The following is a 10,709-nucleotide window of genomic DNA, read 5'->3' as shown; positions in this document are numbered from 1 at the left end:
GCACGAAGAAAATTTTAAAATATCTTATTGGCTCTCTTAAACTCTACGATTTTATAATGTTGCTAACGTTCATGGTAATTGGCGAAAAATAGGTATATTTTTTCAGGGCCGCCTTGGAAAATGAGGCCTACCTATTATTTTTCCCAACCCGGTCCCGTTTAAGGGTAATAGACCATTTCGATGTAACTAAGAGCGCTGTAGTCGTTTTGTATTATGAGAGTGCGCAGAGACGGATAGCAATGTATCAACCCTCTTGTATGTCCCAATACTGAGGGTTGCCTACCCCTTTTTTACGTCGAAAAGGTCTATACACGTGTTCTTTTTCTATACACGTGTTCTTTTTCCATAAATGTAAAGCTTCAGGACACGATAATTAACCATAAAACTATATCAAATTGCTCCGAATACAAATGAAGAACTGTCCCCAAAAAGTATACAAAAATCATTAACACTTACCAAATAACAAGATTATCACTATCCGAGTCTAGCCCATCATCTTCTTCATACGGCGCATAGGCAATTGGCACTTCTTTATTTGAGATCTCATGTTGACTATTATCCATGGCACCTACAAGATTCATGGCATCGCTACTTTCACGCCTTTTCTTTACTGGAATGGTTAAACCACTTTTTTCGTCCAAAATAACTTTATCGTCATCATCCTCCAATTCAACATTTGACCCAACATTTTCATCAGCCGCGACATCGACTATAAGATTATCATTATAATGTACGCAATTGTCTGTTACTGTAAAACCGTAACAATAGTTATTGTCCACTACGTTCGGTGACGTATACGTAGTTGTTGGATTCTCAATGTCTTGACTATTTTCAATATCACTGTTATTAGCGGGTAAGGTATCACTGTCACTCAGTTCGGGGTTATAAGTATCCAAGGGCGGTTTTTCAGGGGGAGCTACGCTTGGACTAGGACTACGATCGGGAGTTGGGATTTCCTTAGAATCGGACTGAACTGGTACTGAAGCTGCCGCGCTAGGACTAGTTCGCGTTCGAGTTCGACTACGAATCAACGCCGTGATCAACGCAATATCATCATCGTCATCGTCAGAATCGCAAGAACTCGCGATAACTCTTCGCCGTCGTTTGCGTTTCATACCGATTGTCTGTTCCTGGCTGATATTATGTTCCGTGTTAAAGACGGGATAGCTACACACTTTGTATTCCAAGAGTTTGTTTAAGTTACGGAAATCGGCGAAGCAATAACCGTTTTCGCGGCAAAATTCGTACACCAAATTTTTAAGCTCGTGTGATGGTGGGCCATTGAATGGATCAACGTTCTCGTAAACATTTTCGCGAATGACTTCTTTCATCAAGTAGTCGACGGTTTCGCGTACAGTTTGGGCTACCGAATTATGGCGGGGTAGTACCGAATTGAGAACATCTTGTTGGTAATTGTCGTCCTTCGCGCTGTCGCTCGATTTGGATTGATGTTTCCCACGTTTCCGAAACCGTTTGCACGAAACTTCCGCGATAGTATTTCCCTCTATTTTAGAGTAAATACTTAAAGATGGCAGTTTTCTACCTTTGTATACGTTGTCACTTGGCTCGGCATTATCGTTTTTATCAGCGGAAGTTATTTGAGATCGCCTGGTTTTAAGAACTATTCTAGTCTTTCCCGATTCTTGGTCGACTTTGGAATTGTCAATGACATACTGCGGTTCTTTCCCTTTATCACTATAATCATTATTGTTCTTACTTTTACTATTACCGCTACTATGATGACTACTCTTACTATTTGAATTTGAATTACAACTGTCTTGAACGTAACTCCATTTACGTTTCAAAGTACTTAACGTACTTACTCTTTTTGACTTAAAGCCGTAATTCTTTTGCTGTTTGGCCGTTACACCTTTATCGTCATTTCCACTACGTTTCGATTCGCCACGTTTACGTTGTTTATTATAACCGTTCTTTAAACCGCTTTCCATTTGGTTAACCAATTTGTAACCCGGTGTAATCGCGTGGTTCACATCTTCGACCGATTGAGCTGATTTAAAAGTAGTCTTAAACCCGGCGTTCTGAATCAACCAGCGCCGGTTATTGGTAAAAGGTTTCGGTTCATTCTCGTCTTTAATATTGGAATTAATATTCCGGAAAAGAAATGAGGTTGATTTTTTAGCCACGCCTCCACCACTATCGTCTGGGTGTGTAAAAGGGGCGGGTCTTTCATTTCGTCCTTCAAGAAACGCCTTTTTCCAAATTTGATATTTTTGTTCTGAGCTTTTAAACGGCGTTTTAGTAGATTTGGTAACATTATCTTTAGGGTATTCGTAGTTGTTTAGCGCAGTTGGCATACTACTGCCACTACTAATGTTCGGTTTCATACAAGTGTTGCGAATAGACGCGTCATGGCTCGCGATTGTCGCGGACGCTCGTAAAGACGGTGACGGTTTCGACGACTTCACTAACGGTTCGTTCTTTTCCTTTGATTTGTCGCATAATTTTATAAAATCATCAGCGAGTTTAAAATTAATTTGGTACTTTTTCTTAGGGCGTGAGGATGTTGTTGTTGGAGCTTCAGTCTCAGTTTTTTCAGTTTTGACGTCTTTCTTGGTGTCTTTATCCGCAAGGCGATATATTACAACGGAGCAGGGCTTCGTTGTGATAGCCGTACCACATTCCAAAAACATAACTATGCTGAGAAGGCATCGAAGATTAAACAAAATTCCAACTTGCGTCGTGAAAGTGCTTTGGTGTTTTCCGTAATGGTAGCATAACCTGCAAATGAACAAAGATATGGTTATCGTAAATGTTGACGGAAAGTAACAAAGCTGTAGCGTTTTTTTCTATAATTGTTTGCGATTATTAATTAAGTAAATAACTTTATCAAATAATATGATAAAGTGAAGATAAATAATTTCCAAATGAATGGAACCCGGTAATAGTTTTAGACACCTTAAGCAAATAAAGTATAGATTAGATTAGACAAAACACGTACTCGCTTATCAAACAAATATTTCTGGTAATTAAATGAATAAAGAAAATTAAGGATATATGCATTTACGTATGTAATTAATAAAATACAGTTACACAAAAGGGGCAAACTAAGCTGCAGTAACAAGAAGGCCTAATGTTAGAGGTGATCTAGTTATCATACAGGCAACAAGGTTTCTGTAATGGCGCATAATGGGCACTGCAATGGACAGCAAAGCACTGGGGAGTACCCCTTTAGGACGCTTTGTACCACCTGACGGTTTCGTCCAATAGGGGCACTCCCAGTGCTTCGCGGGAGAGCCTAACGCGTAGTGTCCATTACGGAAACTTAACTGCTCATATTTTTTATATATTTTAGATAGAAACATGGTTCTAATTGATATATTACAATTATACAGCATATTATAATTTCATGCACTCTTGCGATTAAAATAGAACAATTCTAGTCCAAAGTATCACTTTGTAGTTTAGTTTCACTCAAAAAGCGAAATTCTGGAACGTAATCCGTACAAAGACAGAAAAATATCGATTCAAGACAAAGAAATATACACTACACAACTTCATGTTTAATAAGTTGATAAGGAGCCAGTGAATTATATAACTTTCCTCAAATAAATTCACCAACTCAATTTAGTGGGGAAACGTACTTTTAAAGCACCATGTATTTGTAGAAGCAAACAAAAGTCATTACTTGAGTTATTGATTTTAGTATCGAAGGCGAAGAAAGCAGAGGTATTATTCAGGGAACACTCAACTAAGGGAACAACACAGGAAATATAAACCGCTGAAGCTTTAATAAATTCTAAACCCTCACATTTTCAGAATCAAATTAAGAAAAAAATAGAAGCATTAACACAAGGATGCTTCATCTCTTCGACTCCACTGTGGAAGGATATAAGTTCTAGGTGTTGTAATCCATGGACGTTTGGGTCATCACGATGTAGAAAATTAAGCGATATTACAAAAGCTCCCCGACGTCTTTTATCATCATTGTAGTACTTAGAGAATCTGTAAAACTATTTTATCTTCTATATACATAGATCCAGAGAATCTGACGACAGAAAAAATACCCAATCCCAAGAGCGATGAGTGAATTAGAACGCTTTACTGAAGATGGTTTGCCAGATATAATCTTACACCAGATAAATTAGACATTCGACCTGTTGTAGAAAAGTTAAATAAGAGAACGTTCTTTAGCTGCGTGTTCCCTGTATATCAAATGCGAACGGGTCAGGGCATAATAACCACGTCTTAATTTATACGCTTCGTACGAAGCGGAATAAACGCAGTCAGCCATGATAAAATTTCCCCTAGGTCTCTTTTAGCGCTCAATAACATATTAAAGTCTAACAAAGAATAAAACAAGCTGTCATAACCATGGTATAAAACACATTTACTAGCAGGCGTAGCGCCACTATTTGCCCATAGCCCACTCGATCACGCACTCGACAACACAAGCTCCTCGCGCTATAACCTTGCGTCGTGATGCAGGAAACTAACGCTAAGTGCGCTGGCGTTAAATTTACCAGATTTCCACTACGACATCTATGATGTTTTCCAAGAACCAAAAATATTCTAACGGTCCAAAAAAGCTAGAGAGATACCAATATGGTAAACATCACAAAGGGTACAGCCATAAGTTTATAACTGATATGTTCCATAAATATGACACTACCTATACCTCGTAATGCTAGAGACTTACAGCTCGAGCTAGTTCGAGAACGACAAGCGAGAATTGACTGCACTCGGTTAGTTTAGGCGTCGCTTTACGAGAATCTATGAGGGTTCATCTACGTCACTTTATAACAAGCTCTCAGTAACCAGTGACAAGAAGCTCTCGGTAACCAGTGACAAGAAGCGATAACTAGTTTACTAGGGAGAAGGTATAAATTCGCCACATTTCTAGCCTTATCTCCAGTCCAAACGTAGGTCCGGAGTTAATCCCCCCCTCTCAATTACAACCAGCATCTCATTGGTTCTTGAAAACTCACGTCAGCGCGACACGAATGACGAAAATTACGTATTTTCCGACTGAGCAGACTAGGCGAAATAGCCTGGCCTTCTTTTATACTTAGGCATCTTAGAACTTCTCCCTAGTAAACTAGATATCTCTTCTTGCTATGAAACGTATCTTATGAACGTATGGTACAAAGGAATGCTTTCATTTACGCTGCAGTTCTTCACTTTCTGTTAGTTCATTTGCCAACAAGAAAACAAAAAGGTTTAGATGTTTAAATCAAAGAATAAACTTGGTTCACGTGTTTCGAAATGTATATGATAATTATGGCTTCAGGCCGACTTAATGTCTGTCTTGCAGAGACAAGGAAATTTCTACTTTTAATATTATTATACGTTTTGTTGACTAACGTTTTAATAATTAATGATAAAAAATATATACGTTTAAATATTCGCTTAGATTAATAGTTTTTCAAAATAGTAATAATGACTGAAGGGTAATTGAAATTTATGAAAATTTATACAACCACTTTTTCCTCTAAAACTATTTCAGAACACAAGGTCCAAGGTCGGTCGGCTATCTTAAAAAAATTCTACGTTCATGGTTAACGTGTTTATTAAAAATTATAAAGAACTCATATAAGATCTAAGAACGTCATCTCAAATTTCTCATGTTTTCATACATTTTGCAATGGGTCATTGCACGTTTGTCAATGTGATGGTGATAACGGGGTGTGGCATGAGAAGTTCATCAAAAGTACTAAACTAAATTACATAATTGGAACTATAAAGAAACCCGATTCCTGAAATGAAGTTGATTGTGCTGTCAACTGAGTCTGGAAATTGAAGTATTTTCTGTTGTCAACTGAGTCTGGAAATTCTGAGAGAGCGGTAGCTCTCTTAGATAAGACTTCATACTGCTTTTAATGTATAAGGAGGGTTTTTTGTTTGGATGTAGTTTTTTTTGTATTGTATTAATTCATTCGAAAAAATTCCACAGAACTACAATTCGGACCCTTAATATGTGGTTAAAATTTCAAAGAGATCCATTAATTAGTTTATTTTATAAAAAATAAAGTTGCTAAGGGTGGTTTTCATTTCCATAAAATTAATCACACCTTTTGATGCAAAACAGAAATTTTTCCCATAGAAATAACATGGGAAATTTTTCGAAAAAAACAAATCGGTTATTCGTGATTTAGGAAAACTATACGTTGGTTAGTTTTGGGAACGGTCTTAAATTAAACTTTAAACTATAATCTAGGATCATTTTTCTTGTTATTAAGAAAAATTAATTTTAAGTATGTTTAACTTAAATTTTAAAAACTACCCCAATCTGCGATATTTTAGCATTTATCCACTGTTTTATTAGGAAATATCAGCGAGACCAATGTTGCCCTTTTTTAACGTATAGTTGCCTCATAATAATCCGATTGTTTCTTCTTAATGCCTTTTGGTTGGAATGGCCTATCGATAGTGAGATAAGACGGCTTAAATATTGCTGCAGTGACGTTGACGCGGCCGCTACAGCGACGCCATCAAAACACACGGGTCTAAATTGTCGCGGATATAGTCAAATTCAAACTAGCTTAATGGACATTTTAACTTTTCCCTGCTAATTATTCTGGATGATCAATTAGAAGTAATTAAACTAGACTACCAATTAGAGGTTATTAAACTAGATAACGAATTAAGGGTTACTAATTAAATAAACAATTAAGGGTAATTAATCTAGATTACCAATTAAGGGTAATTAATCTAGATTATCAATTAAGGGTAATTAATCTAGATTATCAATTAAGGGTAATTAATCTAGATTATCAATTAAGGGTAATTAATCTAGATTATCAATTAAGGGTAATTAATTTAGATTATCAATTAAGGGTAATTAATTTAGATTACCAATTAAGGGTAATTAATCTAGATTATCAATTAAGGGTAATTAATCTAGATTACCAATTAAGGGGTAATTAATCTAGATTACCAATTAAGGGTAATTAATCTAGATTACCAATTAAGGGTAATTAATCTAGATTACCAATTAAGGGTAATTAATCTGGATTACCAATTAAGGGTAATTAATCTAGATTACCAATTAAGGGTAATTAATCTAGATTACCAATTAAGGGTAATTAATCTAGATTACCAATTAAGGGTAATTAATCTAGATTACCAATAAAGGGTAATTAATCTAGATTACCAATTAAGTTACCGACGACTGGTAAATAAGCTAGATTACCGACGACCAGTAATTAAGCTAGATTACCGACGACCGGTAATTAATCTAGATTACCGACGACCGGTAATTAAGCTAGATTACCGACGACCGGTAATTAAGCTAGATTACCGACGACCGGTAATTAAGCTAGATTACCGACGACCGGTAATTAAGCTAGATTACCGACGACCCGTAATTAAGCTAGATTACCGACGACCGGTAATTAAGCTAGATTACCGACGACCGGTAATTAAGCTAGATTACCGACGACCGGTAATTAAGCTAGATTACCGACGACCGGTAATTAAGCTAGATTACCGACGACCGGTAATTAAGCTAGATTACCGACGACCGGCGATTAAGCTAGATTACCGACGACCGGCGATTAAGCTAGATTACCGACGACCGGCGATTAAGCTAGATTACCGACGACCGGCGATTAAGCTAGATTACCGACGACCGGCGATTAAGCTAGATTACCGACGACCGGCGATTAAGCTAGATTACCGACGACCGGCGATTAAAATAGATTACCGACGACCGGCGATTAAGCTAGATTACCGACGACCGGCGATTAAGCTAGATTACCGACGACCGGTGATTAAGCTAGATTACCGACGACCGGTAATTAAGCTAGATTACCGACGACCGGTAATTAAGCTAGATTACCGACGACCGGTAATTAAGCTAGATTACCGACGACCGGTAATTAAGCTAGATTACCGACGACCGGTAATTAAGCTAGATTACCGACGACCGGTAATTAAGCTAGATTACCGACGACCGGTAATTAAGCTAGATTACCGACGACCGGTAATTAAGCTAGATTACCGACGACCGGTAATTAAGCTAGATTACCGACGATCGGTAATTAAGCTAGATTACCGACGATCGGTAATTAAGCTAGATTATCGACGACCGGTAATTAAGCTAGATTACCGACGACCGGTGATTAAGCTAGATTACCGACGACCGGTGATTAAGCTAGATTACCGACGACCGGTGATTAAGCTAGATTACCGACGACCGGTGATTAAGCTAGATTACCGACGACCGGTGATTAAGCTACATTACCGACGACCGGTGATTAAGCTAGATTACCGACGACCGGTGATTAAGCTAGATTACCGACGACCGGTAATTTAGTCGCATTACCGACGACCGGTAATTTAGTCGCATTACCGACGACCGGTAATTTAGTCGCATTACCGACGACCGGTAATTTAGTCGCATTACCGACGACCGGTAATTTAGTCGCATTACCGACGACCGGTAATTTAGTCGCATTACCGACGACCGGTAATTTAGTCGCATTACCGACGACCGGTAATTTAGTCGCATTACCGACGACTGGTAATTAAGCTAGATTACCGATGAACGCGCAACGCCCTAAGACTTTTTCTCCCATATTTTCTAAACAATTTTAATTAATATGAAGACTGAAGTGACAGATATTAATAAAAACTGTCATTGTAGACAAAGACTGGAAAGTGTAAAAGATAAGGTTTGAAAATGAACTGCCTGAAGTAACAGATATTAAAATTTTCACTTTTGAAGACATCATTATAAAACATCAATTATTTTAAAAAATTCTTATCTTACTTTTTTTCACCAAAATTTCATTTTCGCAAAATATTTTTCAGCAATATTTACCCAAGTATTTTGTCCTCAATAGTAGTTGTCACCTAGAAGGGTTTAAGGGATACTATCTTGGTACTGGTTTTACTTTCAACTAACATTTGATTCTAGGAAATTCAAATGCTTGGATATCTGAAAAGATTTCTCTTGAAGAGTTTAAATTTTTATATTTTAAAATTGAAAATATTGCGAAGCGGAAAATAATATTGGCCTTTTCTTTGTGATTTAGTTATTAGTGTCGAAAAGATCTGTAGATTAATCGTGATCTTTGAGAGCAACACAGCACGTTAATATTTAATACTTTGAAAGCTTTACAATTTAAGAATACGTTTTGTAAAGTTTTAATACGGTTTATATTTTGTAAGCTCTCAACGATTTTCTCACGTTATAGGGTCAATTTTCTACCTAATTTTAAATTTTTAATAAAAAATAAAATGTAAAGCCGTTGTATTTTTAAAATAACGCGCATGTTCCTTTTTAAAATACTTTCCCGAAGTAAGTTTGGTGAAAAAAAGTAAGATAAGAATTTTTTAAAATAATTGATGTTTTATAATGATGTCTTCAAAAGTGAAAATTTTAATATCTGTTACTTCAGGCAGTTCATTTTCAAACCTTATCTTTTACACTTTCCAGTCTTTGTCTACAATGACAGTTTTTATTAATTGAAGTAGTTTTGGTTGTAAACTAAGTCTGTGAAAATTGAAGTAGCTTTGATGTTAACGAAGTCTGAAAATTAAAACTTGGCTGAGGAAGGACCGCGGTCCGAAAGCTCCCAAAGCAATAATTTTTCAATTGTAGACAGGGATAGATTTAATTTTAGAAGTAAGAGTGGAGAACGGTTAGTAATTACTTCAGTCCGACTCATAGCCCAGTATAAAGCCCCTCCCTCCAACACGTAACGAAAATTTCAAATAATCTTATTGGCTCACTTAAACTACGTTTTGATGACGTCGCTGACGGGGACGGCGAAAAATACGTAATTCCTTTCTACCTCTGTCGCTATATTTCAAACACCATGGATCCTAAATTTAATATCTACGATAAGTCTGTGAAAATTGAAGTAGTGTGTGACGTCAATTAAGTCTACGAAAATTGATGTAGTTCGTGACGTCAATTAAGACTGCGAAAATTGAAGTAGTTCGTGACGTCAATTAAGCCTTCGAAAATTGAAGTAGTTCGTGACGTCAATTACGTCTGGGAAAATTGTAGTATAGTCAGCGATTTCATATAGAGTCTGTGATAATTGAAGCAGTCAGTGAAATCAAATGAAGTATCTGAAACTGAGGTGGTAGCTTAAGCCAGTCGCAAATTATTTAAAAATTGAAGTTACTGGTCAAGGATAACATTGCTTTTGAACATTATACTGATAAACACTCGATTTACTTTAACTTAATATAAACAAAACGCTTTAAATCATAGTTCTGTTGTTATTCAAAATGTATTTTCGGTAATGTTTATCGTAACAACACGGAACAATACGGCCCTTAACAAAAACAAATTTTGTTTATGTATAAAACCGAGTGAAAACATGGCAACGAAGCTTTCATACGCCGTACACATTGATCGCCTTAAAAGGCACTCATTTTCAGACTAAAGTCGCAACATACGGAATGGACATCGGTGGGATAATTTCGGTCATAGCAAGCCACTCTAATAGTATATTTTATAACTTAGTGAACATGCAAAAATTCGATTACTGTAATTAACTTTAAAAAGGGCAAGCACATAATACGTGTTTGCTAATTTTAATCATCTTGGTAATTAGAAAGTTGTCCGAAATATTAGAGTGTGTTACGTATAAAGAATTGTTGACATAACAAACGTTTTCTAGGGTGTTTAAAAAATGGTTATTTTTTCTTTTAATATTTGGCGCACACGCGCCCCTTCTCTTCTTTTTCAAAAATTAGGGGTTAAGAAAATATATCTCAGAGTTTCTTTTCCG

General features: G+C 36.6%; 1 protein-coding gene across 3 annotated transcripts in view; it reads right to left on the bottom strand.

The window, feature by feature from the left end:
- Nucleotides 1–10,709, bottom strand: part of LOC149616120 (uncharacterized) — a 46,301-nt gene that overhangs the window by 8,202 nt on the left and 27,390 nt on the right. For all 3 annotated transcript variants that reach the window (XM_089856683.1, XM_089856685.1, XM_089856684.1), the window contains exon 2: nucleotides 457–2,739. In XM_089856683.1, the coding sequence (XP_089712809.1) occupies nucleotides 457–2,651 (2,195 nt within the window). In that variant the 5' untranslated portion in view covers nucleotides 2,652–2,739. The remainder of the gene's footprint in view (nucleotides 1–456; nucleotides 2,740–10,709) is intronic.

The sequence above is a fragment of the Phalangium opilio genome, unplaced genomic scaffold (genome assembly GCF_054372755.1).
Source record: "Phalangium opilio isolate 3A_F unplaced genomic scaffold, DU_Popi_V2 ptg000217l_1, whole genome shotgun sequence".
NCBI classification, from domain to species: Eukaryota; Metazoa; Arthropoda; class Arachnida; order Opiliones; family Phalangiidae; genus Phalangium; species Phalangium opilio.
The sequence above is the reverse complement of the archived record's forward strand: the minus strand, read 5'-3'. Positions and strand labels throughout refer to the sequence as shown.